Here is a 24,617-nt window from a genome sequence, read left to right on the forward strand (position 1 = left end):
GGCACCAAGATTTTTAATGCCCTCCCACCGCACATTAAAGAACTGGTTGGAAACATGCCAAAGTTTAAAGAAAATCTGAAGCAGTTCCTTTTAGATGAATCTTGTTACAGTATTGATGAATTTCTTAGCAAAAATGCATAGAACCTCTTGCTTGTGCTTAAACCTTACTGTGTGAACTCTACAATTGATTAATCATACTCTGTAAGTACAGTGTAACTTAATACAATACCCAAATTTATGTATGTCTGTATATGACACCTGTATAACTTAAGAACAATACCCAAATTTATGTATGGCTGTATATTCTTTCAGATGTCCTGTAGCTTAACTAATATGTAAGAGTATATGCTAAACTTCACAGTTTTTTTTAATCTAATGATAAGATCAATGTATCTGTGCACAAAACAATAATCTGTAAAAACCTTCACTCGTTCTATATCCACGGATATGTTCCCATATGGATCTATGGAACACAAAATAAATAAATAAAAGCTTTAATGTTAAAACCTTTATTAACTCATATTATGTGCTCACAAGCAGTTTCGACAAATATCTCATGTGTTTCCACCTTTGTTTCTTTAACATTTTCATTATTAACCAGACATATTTCACTTGCAATGCTATGAGCATCATCATCTGCTTGCATTCTTTTTGCGGCATTTACAACTCCACTACACATAGTTCCTCTTAGAATGAATGATATTCCTTTCTCATTGCTTTAACCTACGATGTACATTACTAAGTTGCTTTGTCCAGTTCTACATTTCAATATACTGTAATATGAATGATGACACAAATTTGTAACCTGAACTACAATGTACAACTTCTCGCTTGTATGTGTATGTAGTGACTGAATACTGCAATGTCTTTTTCTGGACAGCATCAACTGGACCACATAACGAACAAGCGATATACCAGTGACAAATGAACTAAATTATTAAGCATTTATTCAATCAACTTATACATCATATTTATTTACATAGCAATTATTCCCAATTATACAACTCTAGATGTATTACACTTATTAAGACAGTAGTTTAAGGTCAAATTCATGAACATTAAGAATCAATTGAAAACCATTATGCTGGCTGTGCAACCACTCAGCTCTCCAGCATCCACTTTACTGTACCTGAAAAACAAAAAAAATCTGTGAAGATGAAATACAAAACAACAATGGAAGTAACAAGATCATTTGTTACCTACCAGATATAGCTTGTTTTTACTTGAAAACATTTCAATAGTTACAGTACAGTAACTAATCATTTACAACAGTGTGCATTTTGTCTACCCATACTACAAAGGGTTGAAGGTTAAAAGAACCAAAATAATATTAAGTTGAGATTTACCTGAATGTGAGCTATTTGGACTGTCCTGAGATGTAAAAACTGTGTGCCTTGATGGGTTTCAAATATTTGTATTTTTGGGCAACACTATTTCCTGCACCATCTAAGCATACATCATTAAACAACTCAAATCTTCAATATTGAAATACCGTTTTATTCAATAATCTTATAGCTTTGATAGAGATAAAACATGATGAGGATATTAGCTGGCAATAACTTCACAAAGGAATATACTGGGTGATCAAATAGTCAGTATAAATTTGAAAACTTAATAAACCATGGAAAAATGTAGATGGAGAGGTAAAAATTGACATACATGCTTGGATTGACATGGGATTTTATTAGGAAAAAAAAAAAAAAAAAAAAAAAAAAAAAAAAAAAAAAAAAAAAAAAAAAAAAAACCTTTGGCCTCCCACGTCCCCAGACTTCAGTCCGTGTGATTATTGGCTTTGGGGTTACCTGAAGTCACAAGTGTATCGTGATCGACTGACATCTCTAGGGATGCTGAAAGACAACATCCGACGCCAATGCCTCACCATAACTCCGGACATGCTTTACAGTGCTGTTCACAACATTATTCCTCGACTATAGCTATTGTTGAGGAATGATGGTGAACATATTGAGCATTTCCTGTAAAGAACATCATCTTTGCTTTGTCTTACTTTGTTATGCTGGTTATTGCTATTCTGATCAGATGAAGCACCATCTGTCGGACATTTTTTGAACTTTTGTATTTTTTGGGTTCTAATAAAACCCCACGTCATTCCAAGCATGTGTGTCAATTTGTACCTCTCTATCTAAATTATTCCAGGATTTATTCAGTTTTCAAATATATACTGACTTTTTGATCAACCTGAACATACTTTATATGCTCCCAGTTTTATTTCTTTATCCATCAAGTTGAAATGGTATTCATTTCAAAGCTCCATCTTCAGACACTACTGTGCATGAATCAATGTACACCCACAACAAATATCTTCGAAACATGACGAAATAGCCCACATGTCCTTTATTAACCAGTACAAAACATCTTTACTTACTGACCCAACCTTAAAAAAACTGAGCCAATGTGGAAATAGAAAGAAAGGAATCTAAAGTATGTATCTTTCTTCATAAAGTTATTAGCAGCACATAAGAGGTTCAGGATCAACTCCTAAAATGGCATAAAGTTTTAGTTTGCCAGGAAGGTTAATTTCAGCATATTCTACACATTTGTGTTTGATAATATTTCTCCAGTCAATAGAAGTCTACCTTTGTGTTAGCCTCTGGGTGCAATGGACATACTCTCAAAATGGCTAGAAATCACAATTTGGTGTTGTTGAGAAGGTACCTGTATCTCTTAACACTACAACTTGTGGTACTCTTCTGAAAGTTAACCTATGGACCTGTTTAACTCATATTACCCAAACCCCATGACTAGGTCTTGTAGTGTCTGATTACTTTCAAAGCTAGTAAAGATTGTCTGTATGCAATATTGCTAATTTTTGTCCATCATTACTGTTCCTGTTATCGGTTCTCCTCTATGTAATTGAGAAGTCCCTTATCTAACCATGTTTCTAATCATTACATGGTTTGATTTCAAAGAACAGCATCATGGAAACCACCAAAAGCTGCCATAATGTGTATTTACATAACTATGTATCTGACACTACAGAAGCTTCCTTTAACCTGGTGTAATGTTCATCTGTGAGTATCTCCTATATACAAAGGTTCAACATAATTATTATTTAATGTAGGTGACTTGAAGATGACAACTTGAGCAAAACTGGTTATCTGTGAATAAATACACATTATGGCCACTTTTGTTGGTTTCCATGATGTCATTCCTTAGCTACGTTGTAGCGTTGGAGCACTATTTAAGGAAATAGTGTGTTTTACTTTCATTTGAAGATTTCTCAGAAGTTTACCTTTCATGAACACACACACAGTATTTGCAGAGTTTAAGACAGTTTTAACACTTTGACATGATTTGTGTACTTCAAAAGCACAATAACACATCAATCAGCTATAACAACATTGTCACTGTTTATTGCTGACTCTTTAGTTGCATATGAAGTGTTAACATGTGTCACTGCTCATGTGCCCAGATTCTGTAAACATGTTTAAACATGCCGGTGTGCCTTTCCTCAGATTATTTAGATGTGTTTACTTGTGCTGTCTGGGGGTACATAAGGGACAACTGATGTCCACATTTTTGTAGTGAGTGACAGATTTTGAGATGTGCTGGCCAAGGCAACAGCCAAACCATGTGTACTGCAGAAAGGCAAGCCAGCATGGGCAACATGCAGTTTTGCATTATCTCATTGAGAGACCTTGAAGATACAGCAGCACAGCCACCGGCCTTTACGTTTCAAAAATGTATCATCAATAGTACGAGGCATGTCCAGGAAGCAAGTGCATTAGATTTTTTTAGAAAAAGTGTATTTGAAAAAAAAATTACAGGCTATTTTAATACACCTGTTGAATATTTATCCTCATAATTGCCATCCTGTTCAGCGCTTGTGGTGAGCCATGACAAAAGTTTCTTTGTACCCTCCTTCAAGAGCTCTCCCATCAGCTCCTTTCCCCACTTTAGAACCTCATTCCGTCCCAGTTGAAAATTTATTTCCATTCATGTGTGTCTTTTGGGAAGTGAAAAGATGATAATCTGAAGGCACCAAGTCAGGGGACTATAGAGGTTGGTTCAGAACATCCCAAATTAAATGAGTCCAAGAGTGCCTCGGTTTCTAAGGCTGTGTGAGGACAGGTTTTGTCATGCAACACGCAACACGTGCTAGCCTCTCATCAGAATTCCCCTACTTTCATTTTGAATGCTCCTTAAGAGGTTTTTTTTTTTTTTTTTTTTTAAACTCACAATATCTTTGTGCATCAATGGCCTCCTGCTGAGGCAGAAATTCGACCAAAATTATGCCTTTTTGGTCCCAAAACACAGGCCATTTTTGCCCAAAATTGTCCTGAATTCTTCGGCAGGTGGAAAATAGGCGTGATGCCACTGTGATGACTGTCTCTTTGTTTCTCACATGTAATGAGTAACACACGTTTCATCTCATGTCACAATAGAGCTCAGAAACCATCCAATTAAAGTCCCTCAAGAAACTCACTTGTGCCACTGGCCCAATTTTTCTTGTGCTGCCCTGTCAGCTGTTTTGAGATCAATCTTGTACACAGTCTCCAGTATTCAAGTGTTCCTCTAAGTGCCTCATATAAGAGAATTCAAGAAAGTTGTGGAAACATTGCAAAAATTTCATCCACTGTCAAATGGCAGGTTTCACAAACAGTTTCCTCAATTTTTTGCACCAACTCATCAGTCAAAATAAATGGTCTTCCACTCCCCCGTCATGAACATTTGGTTTGCCTCCACTAAGCTCCCTACACCACTTAAATGCACTCGTTCCCTTCATAACACCTTCACCATAAACCATTTTGATTCACGAAAAAATTTTGGTAAATGTTATTCTTTCCGTGAGATGTACGCGGATCTCAGCACGTGCCTAGCACCTGGTGGGATTTCTTACTGACATCTTTCATGCAACTGGATACTACAATGTGAGTTTACATACTACTGTCTTTCTGAAATGCTTGCTCTGGTCAGGGGACATCCCCATCCCATCCCATCCCCCCCCCCCCCCCGCCATTTGTGTGTTACGGTCACAGTACACTTACTTTCTGAACATGCCTTATGAGAGCTGAATGCCTGACTGAGATGCTTCTGTAGCCACTACCTGATCGGTCTACATATAGCTATACTGCCAACAATAGTGCATTCAAGTGGTTGTTTATTTCCACTGCCTGTGTATTTTCTTGCTATGTTCTTGTGACTACTTACAGAGTTGGTGTTTCTACCATTACAGAATGGGTGTAGTTTGATTCTAATTTTAAATTTCTAGAGCAAGCTTTGAAAAATCCTCATAGGGAAATATTCAACCATGAGAAAGTAGGCGAAGATCTTTGCTATCTTCATTTCACCCAATGTGAAAAAGGCATGCCTTTGACTGGCCTAATACTGCAATAAGAAGCAAAAATGTAGGAAAAGACCTTTTTCAAGCTCTTAGATGGGTTTAAAAACAGTCACGGCATTTGTCAATCGAATGTATAAGGAGAAAAGTTATCTGCAGATCCAGATGTGGTTGATGTTTTCAAAACAGAGTTTGAAATCACACTCAAGACTACACTAAGGGGCAAATTTGCAATTATAAACACATGAGTGTTAATTTTAAGATCTATGTCTACATCTATGTGATTACTCTGCTATTCACAATTAAGTGTCTGGTACAGGGTTCAAAGAACCACCTTCAAGCTGTCTCTGCCATTCCACTCTCGAATGGCGTGTGGGAAAAATGAGCTCTTAAATTTTTCTATGCGAGCCCTGATTCCTCTCATTTTATTGTGGTGATCATTTCTACCAATGTAGGTAGGTGCCAACAGAATGGTTTTGCAATTGGAGGAGAAACTGGTGATTGAAATTGTATGAGAAGATCCCATCACAATGAAAGACGTCTTTGTTTTAATGATTGCCACTCCAATTCATGTATCATGTCTGTGGCACTATCTCCACTATTTCATGATAATAAAAAACGAGCCACCGTTCTTTGAACTTTCTTGGTGTCATCCATTGGTCCCATCTGACACAGATCCCACACCACACTGCAATACTCCAGAATAGGGTGGACAAGTGTGTTGTAAGCAGTATCTTTAGTAGACCTGCTACACCTTCAAAGTGTTCTGCCAAAGAATCACAGTTCTTGGTTTGCTCTACCCACAACAGTATCTATGTGATTGTTCCAATTTAGGTTACTTGTAATTGTAATCCCTAAGTATTTAGTTGAATTTACAGCCTTCAGATTTGTGTGACTTATTGCGTCATCAAAATTTAAGGGATTTCTTTTTAGAACTCATGCGAATAACTTCACACTTTTCTTTATTCAGGGTCAATTTCCACTTTTTGCACCACACAGATATCTTGTCTAAATCATTTTCCAATTTGTTTTGGTCTTCTGATGACTTTATAAGATGGTAAATGACAGCCTCATCTGCAAATAATCTAAGAGGGCTGCTCAAATTGTCTCCTAGGTCATTAATATAGATCAGGAACAATAGAGGGCTTACAACAACTCCTTGGGGAATGTCTGATATTACTTCTGTTTTACTCGATGACTTTCCATCTATTACTACGAACTGTCACCTTTCTGACAGGAAATCATGAATCCACTCGCGATATCCCATAGACATGCAGTTTGGTTAGAAGACGCTTTTGAGGAACGGTGTCGAAAGCCTTCTAGAACTCTAAAAATATGGAATCAATTTGACATTCCCTGTCGATAGCACTTATTACTTCACGAGTATAAAGAGCTAGTTGTGTTTCACAAGAACAATGTATCCTGAGTCCGCGCTGACTATGTGTCAATAAATCATTTTCTTCGAGGTAATTCATAATGTTCAAATACAGTATACGTTCCAAAACCCTACTGCAAATCGACTTTAGTGATATGGGCCTGTAATTTAGTGGATTACTCCTATTTCCCTTTTTCAGTACTGGTGTGACTTAAGCAATTTTCCAGTCTTTAGGTACGGAACTTTCTGTGAGCAAGCAGTTGTATATAATTGCTAAATATGGAGCTATCGCATCATCATACTCTGTAAGGAACCTGACTGGTATACAATCTGGACCAGAGGCCTTGCCTTTATTAAGTGATTTAAGCTGCTTTGCTATACCAAGGATATCGACTTCTATGTTTCTAATCTTGGCAGTTGTTCTTGATTGGAATTCAGGAATATTTACTTCATCTTCTTTGGTGAAGGAGTTTTGGAAAACCGTGTTTAGTAACTCTGCTTTAGTGGCACAGTCATCAGTGACTTCACCATTGCTGCCTACATAAACCTTAGCTTAATCAAAAGAAACATCTGCCACTAGACACAATATGAAGAAGCAGTAATAACTGTTCTTTTGTCATAAAACACTTCTGAAACGCATAGATTGCCTCCGATGTGTAGAGGGAAGCTGAAAAAAAACCTCGAGCCTTGAAAGGTGTTGCCCAAAATGCTCTACCAGTCGTTTTTAGAGCTCAAAAAAGTTCTTGGGTGTCTTGTGAACTCTTTGTTGATTAGTTTAGTGACCAGTTTCTACGTACATTTTTAATGTTTTTAACTGAAAAAGGACTGCCTAAAACCACACACACACACACACACACACACACACACACACAAAATATCTTATTAATCAACGATGCACCTACACACCCTTTTGAGTTGAAAAGTGGTGATGTCGTCGTGCGTTTCCTTCCCCCAAGCATTACCAGTCTAATTCATCCGCTGGATCAGCAACATTTAAACAGCACTACCATGAACTATTTTAAGATAATGACATAAAAAAGATAATGACATAAAAAACAATAACGCGAATGAAGCACTGATGGCAGTAAATATGAAACACACAATTTATTGATGTGTGCAAGTCTGGAATAATGTGGATGGAGAAACTCTTCAAAGTCAGGGTAATGAGCTTGAAGGACAGAATTCAGAAATTTTTTTTTAGCTTGACAGATGTGGTAAAAAGAATTTCCAGATGCAAAGACATGAATATGTGCTAGGTGGGTGAATGGGTTGTCACAGACAACTCACTAGAGATCATGAACCAAGAAACTGTAGAAACAATGTTGCAATGAAATGCTGACACGATCAAAGAACCCAAAGTAGATGATATGGGTGACAGAATGACAGCTGACAGTGGCTTCCAAGCACTTGAGGTAAGTCTAAATTGACAATTTGTTACCATTTAAAAACCCACTGGGCTAACACAAATTACAGTACATGTGTTGCTGTTTGTGTTGCCCTAAGATGTGTTGAATAATGCAACGAATCACCATTGGTCAACATCCTTCTAATGACAAGATGACAGGCCATTATTTCTCAAAAACATTTGGAGGGAGACAAAAAAACAAACACAAATTAGTGAGATTTTTCAATGAGTAATTCATACGCTATCAACTTTTAAGTACGGTATACTGTATATCGATATACTGTAATTCTAAACCTGTAATTATTTACTTTAATAAAGAAAGTAGGTGTAGCCTACAAAGAGATTTTTTGAATTTGTTTGACTTTCAAAACTACATACCATAATTGTAAAACAAAATGCTGTACTACATATCAGTTGTTCATGGCTTAAATGAGGGAACTGCTATCTGAAATGGCTTTCCCCCTTTTGGTCGGTTAACCAGGGTTATACTGTAATGGCAAACTACTGTTCACTAAATATAAATGGGTGGTTGCAATTAAACTGATGGTGTGCAGCAGCGTGAGCTGTATACATCATGGGGTACTGAAACATCATAGTTACAGTGAAACCCCACTTTTACACTTTTCAAGGGACTTCCAAAAATGGTGTAAAATGTGGGAAAATGTAAAATGTGGGAAATAACATTTTAAGCTGTAAAAGTTACATATAGGATACCCCCTTGCACTTTATGTATGATATACAGGGTGTTACAAAAAGGTACGGCCAAACTTTCAGGAAACATTCCTCACACACAAATAAAGAAAAGATGTTATGTGGACATGTGGCCGGAAACGCTTAATTTCCATGTTAGAGCTCATTTTAGTTTCGTCAGTATGTACTGACTGTACTTCCTCGATTCACCGCCATGATTTCATACGGGATACTCTACCTGTGCTGCTAGAACATGTGCCTTTACAAGTACGACACAACATCTGGCTCATGCACGATGGAGCTCCTGCACATTTCAGTCGAAGTGTTCGTACGCTACTCAACAACAGATTCGGTGACCGATGGATTGGTAGAGGCGGACCAATACCATGGCCTCCACGCTCTCCTGACCTCAACCCTCTTGACTTTCATTTATGGGGGCATTTGAAAGCTCTTGTCTACGCAACCCCGGTACCAAATGGAAAGACTCTTCGTGCTTGTATTGTGGACGGCTGTGATACAATACGCCATTCTCCAGGGCTGCATCAGCGCATCATGGATTCCATGCGACGGAGGGTGCATGCATGTATCCTAACTAACGGAGGACATTTTGAACATTTCCTGTAACAAAGTGTTTGAAGTCACACTGGTACGTTCTGTTGCTGTGTGTTTCCATTCCATGGTTAATGTGATTTGAAGAGAAGTCATAAAATGAGCTCTAACATGGAAAGTAAGCATTTCCGTACACATGTCCACATAACATATTTTCTTTCTTTGTGTGTGAGGAATGTTTCCTGAAAGTTTGGCCGTACCTTTTTGTAACACCCTGTATGTACACAACAGGCATCAAAAAGCTTGTCAGGTACTTGTTTATTATCTAATGAAGGTTTATTATCGAATAAAAACCACTGATGTAACTGGAACTAATAACTGCCAATGAAGTAGGAACATTTGACTCAATTTCATACGTCATAATCGATGTTTCTGAAAGCCTGCAGTTGTCATTCATGATTTAAATAATGAAATACTGCACTAGTTACATATTTTCTCATGCTTAATATAACGCATTTCGAGACTTTTTTTCCTCATTGTCAAGTGCAACTATGTACATAAGTATTCTGTTTGGTGTTTAAATATGCATTATTCTGCATCTTTTGTACTGTAGTCATCTTTTTGAGGTTATCAGGTAATGTGGCTCATCAGGTAATGTGGCTCCTCAGTTATGTAGAAAACCACACACAGCAAACTATCACCCACATTGTTTGTTTGTGTAACATCACATAAAATACATACGTAAATACTGCACTTACTACGAGAATAAATTCTTGAAACACATTTTGCTCAGCATGAACAAAATACGTAACCGGCGCTGTGTTTAAACTAAAAACATTTGAGCAAGTGAATGGCGTTGTCACTAGTGCTCCAAGTGGCCATATGCCGAAACAAGCTAAAAATGGTTCGACAAAGGCATCACAATGATCACAACAATCACGAAACTATGTTTGCGCAGTAGAGACAGTTTGGAAATGGTTGTGACTGGTCATGATACCTTCATTCGAACGAACCTAGTTACTCACATCAGCCACCACGCCAAGTAGAGCTTGGCAGTGGCGGAAGATACAGTACGAATTGTTCCAACTTTTACACATTTACCTGTTCAGATCCACTGAGTAGAGTGCCCTGGTGTCAAGAAACTTAACCACATAAAATTTGTAGACACTACTGGATGCCCAACATCATGCCAGCGTCATTTTTTCTCCACAAACATTTTTTCATAATGCCTAAATCACAGGAAAATTATAGATATGTTGATGCAAAATCAGGTGCAAATTAACATTGCGGGCATACGAAATTTGACAGGACTGATAAGAAATGTCAAACGATGGGAAAACGTAAATTGCTGGAATGTTAAAGTGGGGTTATACTGTATGTTCATTGATCAGTGTGGTCGTGGAGTATGTGAAGGAGGTGGGTGCAGGTTCCATTTTCTGTGAGTCTGGACACATACCTAAAGACACAATCTCTCAGGTACCGTCCCCCCCCCCCCCCAACCCAACCAGAAGTCACATGGATTTATGTCAGGGTGGTCTTAAAGGCTCCACATCTTGAAGTTGTCTAGAGACGAAGACGACATTTTCAAAGGTTTCTTGAAGCAAATCTTTTACCTGGCAAGTAACATGTTGAGTCACCCCATCTTGCAAGAGAACAGTAGTGTGGACACAGTCACACTCTTACAAAACTAGAATCATGTGTTGCAAAAGGAGGTCCTTATAATATGCAGATGTTACAGTACACCTAACAGGCCTGTGAAGTCTCATCACATTGAAGAGAAAGTGTACGTTGCTGCACAACATAAGGAGGAGTAAGGCCTCATATGTGGCAGTCCTATGCATTCATCGCAACATGCAGAGTAAAATGTGCCTCGGCATCCCAAGATAGCCACATGTCATTTATTTCTACACGTGTCAGAAAATGAAGGGCAAAGTCTTGGTATTGTAGTCTATCTTGGAGCTTAATTTGGTTCACATTCTGAATCTTATAGGGATACCAGTGTAAAATACACCACAAAATCTTTTGAACCATTGACCAGTGGAGCAGGGGACAGACAATTTGTGTGACACAGCTCAACCACTGGCTGCAGAATTTCAGGCATTTGCTGCATCGTCAGATACAGCTACAGCAACTTCTTCAACAACTGCTATGGGAATGGGCTGCCTCCCTCTCCCTGCTGCACGACATAATTCACCTGTTTCTTCAAATTTCTTGATCATATTCTTTGGAGCATTTTCTGACATGAGGTATCTTCACAACTCTTTCTGTCAGTAATATTCCTACAATGCAGCACTGATATTGCTGCTGATTTCATAAACAACTTTGCCATCAGTGTGAGGTCTTCCTCCTGAATAGCCATTTTACACCAACAGTCGCTTCAAAAATGAAATCAACCTGCATAACCAAGCAACAAACAGCATACTGACATCAAAACAGGAAACATTTGACATTCTGAATGCTAACAGCACCATATTTTCAACTGGTGGCAGAAAGTGGAACTATTATTTTTTCAGCATACTCCACAAGTGCATCAATTAATGAGCATACCTACAATGTTTTTATGCCCTGCAATGTGTGCAGCGCACGCTGCAGCACTCAGAACACCATCAGTTTAACTGCAGCCATCCGGTGTCAGAGAAATATGAGTAGTACTAAGACTCATTAAAATGCTATTTTTGTACTAACCATAACATGGTGCAGTACTGTGCTAATGATATTAAATCAGTTGTTAAACCATCAATACAAAGATAAAAAGAAACTTTATGTGGGAATTTCTACTTAACTTCTTGTATCTACATCTATGTGAGTACTGATCACTACTCAACAAATGGAGGCAAAACTGAGCAGCGAACATAAAAATACAAGGACAAGGTGAATGGTTCTTGTTCTGGCAGTGAAATACTATGTATTCTGGTTTAAAACTGTAACTATATTTGCGTTCACTCTCCTGTTAGGTCAATTTTACTAGGTAACATATAGTTAGCATAAATACACAAAGCAGTTTTCTGGTAGTTTCTTGTTAATATTGAGTATAGAGCAAGTTTCTCCATGATTCTTTTCATATGTTTTTTATGATAACCTTGACTCATTCCACATCCCGAAAGGGTCTCCTCCTACATGGGCGCTACAGCAGCTGAATGATGGAATGAATGAATAAAGTAAATTAATAATTTTAATACAACGAAAATGTAAGTGAAGCATGAAAATTGAAATGCAAAACATTTGATTGATTCATCATATATGTAACTAGTGTCACTTCATGTCTGTAGTTAATTCAGGCTGCAGAAGTTCTTAACAAAAAATATTTTGAAACACTGTTCAATTTCTCTGATTCATTGCACATCCCAGAAGACTCTTTCCAATGGCAGAATCTTTCTGATTGTTCATATGCATGCAAAATGATTTTAAGATTGTGTTTTCTACTTAGATATGTGGTTGCCCTTTATACAGATAAAAACCTGGTCACATAGCATTAAAGTATTGATTCTGGTATAAAATGCCAAAGGAAGCTTAGTAGATTTAAAATACATCATGTTTAGAAATGAATAGCTAGTGACTACCAAAATGTTAAAGAAAACCACAAAACATGACAAATGAAAGTGGAGTTAACAATACCAGAGAAGGAAAGCTGCTACTCACCATATAGCGGAGATGCTGAGTCACGATAGGCACACTAAAAAGATTCACACAATCAAAGCTTTTGGCCATTAAGGCCTTTGTCAGCAGTAGACACACACACACACACACACACACACACACACACACACACACACACGCACGCACTCACACAAACACAACTTGCACACATGTCTGCAGTCTGAGAGAGCTGAAACTACAAGTGGAGTTAGCTGAGATAAATCTTCTCTATTCATTGCACCAGGAAGTTTGTCAGTTTTGTATTTAAAAAATAGAAATGAATACTATAGAATATTTACCTGTGTTACTCGACCTCAAATGCTTTTGACAGTTTCTCAAGGTCCCTGAAAGAAAATAGTTGCAAGAGTTTTATAAAAAATATTAAATAACTTTATGAACTTTATCAAACTATTCTCAAAAGTCATCCATCATTTACTCACTATGTAATTCTGAAAAAAACATTTTTTGTAGTATAAATGACCTGGAACCATAAATCTAAAAGGTAAAATGTTGTAAATCAATACAGAAACACTATAATACGAGTATCAGTAATTTATTTGTGCAAGGATTTAACTAAAATGGTAATTTATTCGCACAAAGTATTAAGCAGTATAAGATTCTGATATACACTTACTGTTACACCTTACTGACTACAAATACTGTGAAACAAATTTAAGCACTAAAAATTACTGTGACATAGACAGAGAAAATGTTAAGGTATAACAAGATGCGCAACACTGACCCAGAAAATGTTTTGAGAAAGTTATGCAGCAATGCAAATGCCAAGAGTGATTGTAGTATATTTCGAAGTCTAAGTTCAAGCCATAATTTGGTAGTCTATGGCCTGGCAATGTGCCAGTTGTTGCCATCTTTCCTTCCAATTATGAGGAACATGCTGAAAAGTAATGCCTCTGGTTTTTGTTTTTTTTTTTTTTTTTTTTTTTTTTTTTTTTTTTTTTTTTTACATGAAGCTCTTAAAGCTTTTCAAGTAAAACATTATTAACATTCCACATCTTTATTCCTCATGCCCACATATTTGCAACCCTCTGCTACCAGAGGGATCCCAACTGTATTGTGTAACATGTTGGTGTGTAACTTAACTATGTCAGTGTGTGAGAAGCAGCATGCTGCAATAGTGTTTCAAATTCAAATAGTTCATCCACACAATGGGAAACCTTCTCCTTCAGCATGGTAGTGTCAGACCACACATGAATGCACCAATGTCTGTAACAATCCAATGCTTTGGATTCACTGTCATCTATCATTGTGCGTCCAGTCCTGACTTGGCCCCATCTGATTTTCAACTGATTCCAAAACTTAAAGAACAGCTTCAAGTATTTCACTTTAAAAATCATGAAGTGGTGTAAGCAGAGGTGAGGTTATGGCTCTGTCAACAAAGCCAAACGTTCTAGACTGACAGTATCAACAAATTGGTCTCTCACTGCGAGAAATCAGTTTATTTATTTATTTATTTACATGTCAAGTTCTGTAGGACCAAATTGAGGAGCAAATCTCCAAGGTCATGGAATGTGTCAGTACATGAACTTACAACATAAAAGTAATAACAGATAAAAATAAATGTTCATGAACCTGAAAGAAAATCAGTCCATAAGTTTACTTAAACACTATCAGCAATACAATGAGAAACAGCTTAATTTTTCAAGGAACTCCTCGACAGAATAGAAGGAGTGACCCATGAGGAAACTCTTCAGTTTCGATTTGAAAGCGCGTGGATTACTGCTAAGATTTTTGAATTCGAGTGGCAGCTTATTGAAAATGGATGCAGCAGTATACTGCACACCTTTTTGCACAAGAGTTAAGGAAATCCGATCCAAATGGAGGTTTGATTTCTGCCGAGTATTAACCGAGTGAAAGCTCCTTACTGTTGGAAATAAACTAATATTGGTAACAAGAAATGACAATAAGGAATATACATATTGAGAGGCCAATGTCAAAATACCCAGACTCGTGAACAGAGGTCGACAAGAGGTTCGTGAACTCACACCACTTATTGCCCGAACCGCCCATTTCTGAACCAAAAATATCCTTCTAGAATGGGAAGAGTTACCCCAAAACATAAATTCAAATGGCATAAGTGAATGAAAATAAGCAAAGTAGACTAATTTACGTGTCGAAGTATCACTCACTTTCGATACCGTTCGAATAGTGAAAATGGCAGTATTAAGTCTTTGAACAAGATCCTGAACGTGGGCTTTCCACGACAGCTTACTATCTATCTGAACACCTAGGAATTTGAACTGTTCAGTTTCACTAATCATATGCCCGTTCTGTGAGATTAAAACACCAGGTTTTGTTGAATTGTGTGTTATGAACTGTAAAAACTGAGTCTTACTGTGATTTAACGTTAGTTTATTTTCTACAAGCCATGAACTGAGGTCATGTACTGCACTACTTGAAACCAAGTCAGTGTTGCACACAACATCCTTTACTACCAAGCTAGTGTTATCAGCAAACAGAAATATTTTAGAGTTACCCATAATACTAGAGGGCATGTCATTTATATAAATAAGGAACAGGAGCAGCCCCAACACTGATCCCTGGGGCACCCCCCACTTAACAGTACCCCACTCAGATCCCACATCACAGCCATTATCAACGTTGTGAATAATGACATTTTGCTGCCTGTTGCTAAAGTAAGAGGTGAACCAATTGTGAGCTACTCCCCTTATTCTGTAATGGTCCAACTTCTGGAGCAATATTGTGAGATCAACTCAGTCAAATGCCTTTGTTAAATCAAAAAATACGCAAAGCGTTTGAAACTTTTTGTTTAGCCCATCCAGTACCTCACAGAGAAAAGGTAATATAGCATTTTCAGTTGTCAAACAACTTCTAAAGCCGAACTGTACATTTGATAGCAAATCGTGTGACATAAAATGATCAATTAACCTTACATACACAGCCTTTTCGATAACTTTTGCAAACACTGATGGCATAGAAATAGGTCTAAAATTATCTACATTATCCCTTTCTCCCTTTTAATAAAGCGGCTTTACTACTGAGTACTTTAATCGCTCGGGAAACTGACCATTCCTTAAGGAAAAATTACAAATATGGCTAAATACAGGGCTAACATGTGCAGCACAGTACTTTAATATTCTACTAGACACTCAATCATAACCACGAGAGTCCTTAGTCTTCAGTGATTTAATTATTGACTCAATCTCCCTCTTGTCTGTATCGCAGAGGAGTATTTCAGGCATCAATCTCGGAAAGGCATTTGCTAAGAAATTTATATGATTTCCTGTAGAAACTAAATTTTTATTTAATTCACCAGCAATGCTCAGAGAATGGTTGTTAAATACTGTACATATATCTGATTTATCAGTAACAGAAATGTTATTACTGCAAACTGACTTTATATCATCAACCTTGTGCTGCTGACCAGACACTTCCTTCACAACTGACCATATGGCTTTAATTTTATCCTGTGAATTAGCTATTCTCTTTGCATACCACATACTTTTTGCCTTGCTAATAACATTTTTAAGCACCTTACAATAATGTTTGTAATTGGCTACTGTAGCTTGATTGTGACGACTTCTAACATTTTGATACAATTCTCGCTTTGTTCTACATGATATCCTTATCCCCAGCCAACTGGGCTGTCCATTACTGCTAGTAACCCATTTAGAATGTTCTAATGGAAAGCAACTCTCAAAGAGCATGAGAAATGTGTTATGGAAAGCATTGTATTTATCATCTATATTATCGGCACTATAAACATCTTGCCACTCTTGTTCCTTGACAAGTTTTGAAAAACTCTCTATTGGTGTTGGATTAACTTTCCTACGTAGTTTGTAACTAAATATGACATTGGTTTGAGTATAAAAACCTATTAGTGTTAAAATTTGTGCATCATGGTCTGAAAGGCCATTCACCCTTTTACTATCAGAATGCCCATCTAGTAATGAAGAATTAATAAAAATATTGTCTATGAATATGCTACTGATGCCCTGCACCCTAGTTGGAAAAAACACAGTTTGAATCAGCTCATATGAATTTAGGAGATCTACCAACATCCTTTTTCTTACACAATCATGTACAAAATTAATATTGAAGTCATCACATATAACTACTTTCTGGTACTTCCTACCAAGTGAATCAAGAGCCCCCTCTAGCTTAAGCAAAATTGCTCTGAAGTCGGAGTTAGGGGACCTATAAACAACAGCAATTAGAAGTTTAGTTTCACTAAATTCAACTAATGCTGCACAACTTTCAAATATCTGTTCAGTGCAGTGTCGTGATACGTCTATGGACTCAAATGAAATACTGTTTTTTACGTACAGAGCCACTCCCCCACCCCGCAAGGAACTCCTTGAGAAACAGCCAGCTAATCTGTAGCCTGGTAAAGGAAGCCTCTGAATTATCAAATTATTTAAGTGGTGCTCTGATATACCAATAATTTCAGAGTTAACATCTATTAGCAGTTCACTAACTTCATCTCTAATACCTCTTATATTTTGATGAAATATGCTAATTCCTTCTCTACTTGGAAACATTACATCCTCTGGAGGTGAGCCCTTAGTTAGAGGCACTTCCTTTAAGCAGGTATACCTATCAGCTGACTTCAGTCTAAAAAAGGTGCAGCTCTAACACCAACTACTACAGGAATTTTTCCATGAGTGATACCACCACCACCACCACCACCCACTACACTGTCACCTATAAGCTTAGCCAGCCTCCCCTACCCATAACTATTGAGGTGCAGGCCATGCCCAGTAAAACCCCATCTACTGATAGACCCAACTGGCACCACTGAGATGTGATCCATGCCCTCCGCCATCAGTGCCCTCCCCAGCCCCACATTAACGCGCCAACAGGTGCATTAAGGTGAGGCCGATCATGACGCTGAAACAGTTGCACAAAATGCACATTAGTGCCACGAGTTTGAGTAGCTATCTTAACCAAGTCACCACTGACATCATATTCCCCGTCCCTATCGAGACTGTTCCCTGCTCCACCCACTACCACTACCTGATCCTCTTTCGTAAAATTCTTACATAACTCCCCTATGCTTTCAGTCACCTAAGCCAACCCTGCACTAGGCTTCACAATGCTGGTGACCTGGTACTCACTTCCCAACACTTCCTGCAACTGCTGGCCCACACCTCTACCGTGGGAACTACCTAGCAGCAGAACCTTCTTTCTGCTAGACTTTGCAACTAACCTAGGCCTCCTAATTGCTGAGGACTGCTGCAAGTTACCTACATCTACGACTACACAAGGCTCCTCTCCACTCAACTCTGACAGTTGGTCGTATCTATTGCATGTATTCAAAGTAAAACTGTCTGAATACCTCCTCTTCCTAACTACCTTCTTGCCAACTGCCAGGCACTAGGATGACTATGTTGAGAAATAAATACGTAGATATGAAGACTAAAGATGAAGAATGTTAATAACATTTGTTTTATTTAAAAAGCCTTAAGAGTTCTCACACAAAAAATCATTACTTTTTAGCATGCCCTCGTATTTGAGTAGAATATGATGAGCACATGTACAAAATTTAGGGGAAGACTTGAAACAGCTCCTATAGGGCTAGCAGTAAAAACTGATGATGTATGTGTAGTGAAAATATTGTCAAAATTTGCACAAACTTACAAGTAGTGTAGTCTGTACAAAAATTACACAGTCATTCCCCCCCCCCCCCCCCTCTCCTACACACACACACACACACACACACACACACACACACACACACACACACGGGTCTTGTCCATGGCAGTCAACTTACACAAATAATTGGTCACAAGCCATTCAGTATAAAATACAGGTTTAATGTTCAAGCTAAAGAATAAAAACATTTAATAATACTGAAAGTAAAATAAAAATAAAAGCACTGAAAGACTGAAGAGGTCATGGATCAGCCAATTCATGGATCAGTCAATTCATGGCTAATGGGTGGCAAGCCAGCTACTTCAGTCTTTTCATAGGTTTCAGCTGAGGTGTAAAAACCACAGATGAAGTGAAAGCAAAAAAGGAAGTTCCGCCCATCTGGCAATCCCTCATTCACTGCAGAATAGTGGTTGAATATTCACATCACAGTATTGTAAGAAAGGAGAATAGTGACGAGCACTGAATGAATGTATACATACCACTCTTCCAAATAAAACTCAAAACCATATCCTCCACTTGAATGTCATCAGCTACCATTAGAGACAAGAAGTTGTCAAGCTTCGGCGTTTGGCACAAAGCAGCCAAGTTAGTGCATTCTAACAGGACATGGGTCACCGACGGAGGGGTGTTGCAACAAAACTGAGGTGGATCCTCTCACCTGAGGATATGACCATGAGTTTGGCAGATATGGGCCAGCAAAAGATAGTAGATTCAGATTGAGAAGGGAAAAGAGAAGATTGCCACACAGTTGAGAGCCTTTTATGGTACACTGCCTAATTGTGGCAGCCACAGTGAGAAATTCCTTGTTTCAAGCCTACAAAAGCTGAAGACTTACTGTCATCCACAAGTTGGATCCTTGTATTCTCATCTCCAGGAACTCCATCTCAGTAGCTTCCTTTGCTAACTGGTCCGCAAGATTGTTTCCCGGAATTCCTACACATTTTGGGGTCCAGAGGAATGCAATGGAGCTCCCAGTATCATAGAGGCAAGAAAAAAAAGACTGTGTATGGTCAAAATCAATTTGTTCTGAGGATGGCATTCACTTATGGCCCGCAGGTTGCTTAGAGAGTCACAACTGGTTAGGAAATTGTCGCAGGTGTGAGTGCAAATATAATGGAAGGCTTGGATAATGGCCATGAATTCTGCTGTAAAAACACTACTGTAGTTAGTGTTATTCATGGCCCCTGGATGTGTGAAGGCATGGCCAACATTATCATTGGCATCTGGCCCATCATTCTAGATGAGTGCTTAACCAAGAAATTCACAAAAACTGAAAGAGACAAACATCAAAATGCAGAAGGTCTATCATTTACTTTGATCCAATAGAAGGTTCAGGTGGATCTCTGGATGAGGCATGCACATGGGAGGTTTGGTGAAGGTAACGTGAAAAGAGGGTTCAGGGGAGGAAAGTGGAGGTCAGAGCAAGGAGACTTCAGATGAACTGCTACTGGGATACCTGACCAGAGTTACCTTTGTGAGAGTTGAATCCTCCTGCTAGAGAAAATGAGATGGTTACTTGGGTGTTCAGGGTTTCTGTGGACCCATACTGTGTAATTTTGTAGTAAAGGTGCAGTGTGAACCATACAGGAAGACAATGCTTGATTTATAAATTAAAAAAAAAAAATAATGAGATAGATTCCAGTACTGTGACCTTCTGGGGCAGTTCTGCTTTAAATTTGTGTCTCTTAAAATGTCATTTTAATGCCAGTTTTGTCCCAGCCTGTACAACAAGACTGGCCACAAGGTGCATCTGAAACGCCCAAGTCACAAGCCAGATACCACTGTGGTAATGCAGGTCATGAAGCCATAATGTCAAAGAGGTCACTGAGCCATCAGATAGACACTCATGGTCATCCAGTTGGGATAGTGTAACAGAGAAACGTGGAATTATCCTACATGTGCTTATCCCAATCATAACGTCAATATTATTTTTTTCTTTCTTTTCCTTATCTTTTTTCCAGTAGTGGTACATGTATGACAGTAACACGAAGTAGCTAATTCCTTATCGACACAATGTTTCATTAAACTTTATTATTCACTATACAACTTAATGATTGATGATGACAACAGTATATTTAGTTTTTATAATGAAAACATTTTATTTAAAGTAATATTCATGATTTACTAAACCTGCAAACCATGTGCACATCATATTACAAGAAGCTAAAAACTCTTTGTTTCAAGGTTGACCTAGCTCATTTAAAAGCTCTCATTATCCGCTTTTCAACAATTTTTTTTCCCAAAAACTTTTGTATTCATGAGCTACAAATATTCAAAATTTTCATGTTCAAGGATTTTCCAACCATAACACTTCATTCTTTCCTAAATCCAGTGCCATAGTCTTGTAGCCCTGATCTTAAACAATCTGTTCGTTTCTTAATTATTCCAATTCAAGACTTCCCTTTCTAGGAACTTTTTGGTAAACTTTGGGATCCCTGTCAACATTAAAACTGCTCTCCCTTCTCTCCCAGAAGATAGTACCTGTAATTTTTCCATTTTCTACACATACTGCTATTAGGTAAACAAATTTTCTTCACTACCTATTGTATCACTGTCCCTTTTCTCATTCCTGTCTTAGGTTACTTTCTAAAATGGAGCAGCTTAGTACTGTACCAGTTTGTAGTTTCTGTAATACATGCATCTATAAACAGGCGATGCACTGAAAGCCTTAACCCTTTGGGTACCAATGGTTTCTGCCTGAAACCATCATTTTCATTAATTTTTTATGAGTACCGGTGTCTTTCACATGAAACCAATGATGCTATTGCAAGAGATAGATATCTAGTGGTACACTGAGGTACTTCTATGAATGTAATGCATTGCAGCAGTCTCTTACAGCATTAAAGGCATCAGTCAGCATGGAGCTTGTGCTACATGATTGTAGAAGATTGAGAAATGTTCTCTTTTTAAATAGTTACCATAGTGAGAAGATCACTGACAGTGAAAGTAAGTACACCTAAAATTACTGTAATATAAATTTATGAGTGGTTTTGAAATTTAAGCACTGGGGTGGTATGTACTTTTGATATAAATTCAATTTTATGTCCATTTTTGCTTATTATTGAGGATTATAATTTGTTTTGGGCATTACAAGTTCATGGAAGTTTTGAGGTGTGAATTGTGCCTAGGAGAAATGTGAAACTGCTTTCAAATATATCTCAGGAAATGAAGGTGGCTGAAAACTGTATGTTCCAGTACTTCCAAAGTGAAAACACCTTCTTAAAACAACTGATTATTTACTTTTTGCCACCTTCTTCTTGTATTCGTTGCTTACTCTGATGGTGAAGTTGAATTTTGTGAAAGATTTCAAAATTAATTTTTTTCATATTATTGCAACTCAAAGGGTTAAGTAAGCACACCTACTAGTCAAACAGTACAGTAACTATGTTGTCAGACAGTTCGTTTCCACTAGTCGAAAGATGAACAGCTATGTAAAGCTCATATTTACACTATATATTAACTATGTATCTGGTTAAGTTGACAGTGAGTCTCAAACATATATAGTTACTTAATTGATTACTGCCACTTGCGAATTTATTGAATATGCTCAGAGTTCATCGAGCTTGCTGGCCCATTGCAAAGATACAGATGTCCTGCAGTTTTCAGATGTGTTCACCAAACTAAACTATTTGTTAATACATGTGAAGAACAATGCAAACTAAATTCTGCAGTGTACATTACATCAGTTAATAATAGTTCATTATCATCAGTAACCACAAGGAGGAGACAAAGCAGACATTCTGCAAGGCTTATGAGGCAGAGGCACAAGGACTAGGCTGGTAATTTACAATAGGACTAGAGCTTTGTACAGATGCAGGAGAGTGCAGTGGTCAACACCCCAAAAGGGGTAACTGAGGCAGCAGCACATACCAGGCAGTGGAGTGTGTTAAGTTTCAACTGGCATTTCTCTTTTAATCTGACAAATAAAAGTCCCAAAAACTGGAATTAATATGACTCTACCACATTAAGCAGTTCATCACAAAGATAAAAGTTCTGGATGTGGGTGAACAGTTCTGTGTCATCAGAGGTACATAACAATGTCTTCACAGTGGAAAACTGGAAGTCATGGGAGAGAGCCCAGGCTTGCACTCTCTTGATGGCACTGTGCAACTAGCAGTCAGCAACATTCATGGTTGAAGAACTGTACTAAATACAACACTCATTCACATACCGGGAGAGTGAGAACATCGGCTTCACAGCCTTTGCAAGCCCATTAAACATTAACAGAAAAAGGGTCACACTCAGCATGGACCCCTGTGACACTCCATTCTCCTGTATATGAAGGATATTATAGGATGTCGCAATGCATACGTGAAACAAGCAGAGAGAGAGAGAGAGAGAAAATTCTGGATAAATGTCAGGAGGTGGTCTCTAAAACCCCACTCTCATGTGGTAAAGAGTGGTAATGTCATGGGATGACATATGCCTTCCTCATGTCAAAGAAAACAGAAGTGAAGTGCTGGCAGTGGGCAAAAGGTCTCCTAATAGAATTAAGTGGTCAGTTGTGGATCAGTCATCCCTAAATCTACAGTGCCTGTTGGATGAAAGCCCTTCACCTCAAGAGTGCAACATAGTTGTCGATTCACAATTATGCAGACCATTAGTGAGGCTGGTGATGGGCTTATAGCTGTCTATTTTGTAGGAGTTTTACCTTGTCTCAAAACTGCGACAATTGAGGTGCATTTTTCCGAAACTGAACAAGAGCAAAAAAGTAAATTTTGCAGGAAACACATGTTTTAAATATCATACTGAAATATTAGCTACATAAACGAGATAATTTAACACAGTTTCTTGTACACACACATCCAACTGAGTGGTCAACCTTTCTAAATTTTTCATTGTTTATTTCAGAATGGAGAGTCAAAGTTTCCAAGTTTTTTTGAAAGTCAATAAATGCAAAGATGGAAGTTAAGAATTTTTGTAATACACACATTCAAATTGATGTTTTCCATTCCTTTTCTCTCTATTATTACAAAGTTACTTTACTGTTCATTTTGCACAGAAATTGAATAATCTGCAACAACATAGCACTTTACTATCATACTTTTGCATAAATGTTTGATACGGTAATCAGAACTGCATGATAGCATCAAACACTACTGAAACACTGCACAAAATACTGGCAACAAAAATACTAACCTGGAAATCTACTGATTAATTTCAACAGTGTTCTTACAAAACTCTTCTACACCTTCTGGTATATTAAAATGCCTAGTAAGTTTTAAGATAGAGTTTTTCTTTTCCTTGCTGGTCATGTTCTTCTTTTCCAAGGTGGCAGCTTTCATCAATTCCTGGCTGCAGTTTCTAGACTTCTGTACTTCAACCTGTACATGACTTTCACTACAAGAGTCTAATACTGAAAGCAATACAATATTCTTAGAATTTTTGTACGCCATCACTCACTGAAAATACAATTTGAAAGGTATCTTACATTATAGGGGTTTAAGTGCACTGGACTTGAAATCCTGTGCATCCCAATCTTAATGTAGTATCTTTATGATGCCATGTTGTTCCAGCATTTTACAGTATTCAGTCACTGAAAGAATATATTCCTTTTACTTGTATTCTTTATCCACTCTACCAAACACTTTATCAGGCTTATAACTATAACCATAAATAGGGAACTAAAGCACCTGCTTATTAAATTTTCTGTTTTTTTTCTGACAAAGGCTATTGTGCACATCAATAATATATTTTTATTTCGACTGTTACAGGAGTCAGGAAACAAATGAATTTCATTTAGAGCATTTTGTGGCTGGGACATCTTAATAAGGTTTCTGAGAAAATCCAGTAGATTGGAGGCTACTTGGCTGCATCCTTTCTGTAATCTTGTTTCAAGCCAAGTATAGAAATCAGTCCTTTCCTTTTCCTGTGCTCCGGAACTGTATAGCCACACCTGCCTTTAACAGAACACTTCACCTACACAGTGCTCTGGTACTGACTGTATATCAAAACATACTTTAAATAAATTTGGATTTTCCTCCTCCATTATTACATAAAACTTTCTTGGATGAAGTTTGTGCAACCTA

The 24,617-nt window shown here is 37.7% G+C and overlaps 1 protein-coding gene across 1 annotated transcript in view; it reads right to left on the reverse strand.

The window, feature by feature from the left end:
• Nucleotides 1-930: 930 nt before the first annotated feature.
• The window catches only part of LOC124722646 (peroxisomal targeting signal 1 receptor), a 255,487-nt gene continuing 231,800 nt past the window's right edge, over nucleotides 931-24,617 (reverse strand). Inside the window, exons 14-15 of the mRNA XM_047247792.1 lie at nucleotides 13,254-13,298; nucleotides 931-1,129 (exon numbers count right to left, since the gene is read on the reverse strand). Of these exons, the coding sequence (XP_047103748.1) occupies nucleotides 13,259-13,298 (40 nt within the window). The 3' untranslated portion in view covers nucleotides 931-1,129; nucleotides 13,254-13,258. The remainder of the gene's footprint in view (nucleotides 1,130-13,253; nucleotides 13,299-24,617) is intronic.

Source organism: Schistocerca piceifrons, chromosome X, assembly GCF_021461385.2.
Source record: "Schistocerca piceifrons isolate TAMUIC-IGC-003096 chromosome X, iqSchPice1.1, whole genome shotgun sequence".
Classification (NCBI taxonomy): Eukaryota; Metazoa; Arthropoda; class Insecta; order Orthoptera; family Acrididae; genus Schistocerca; species Schistocerca piceifrons.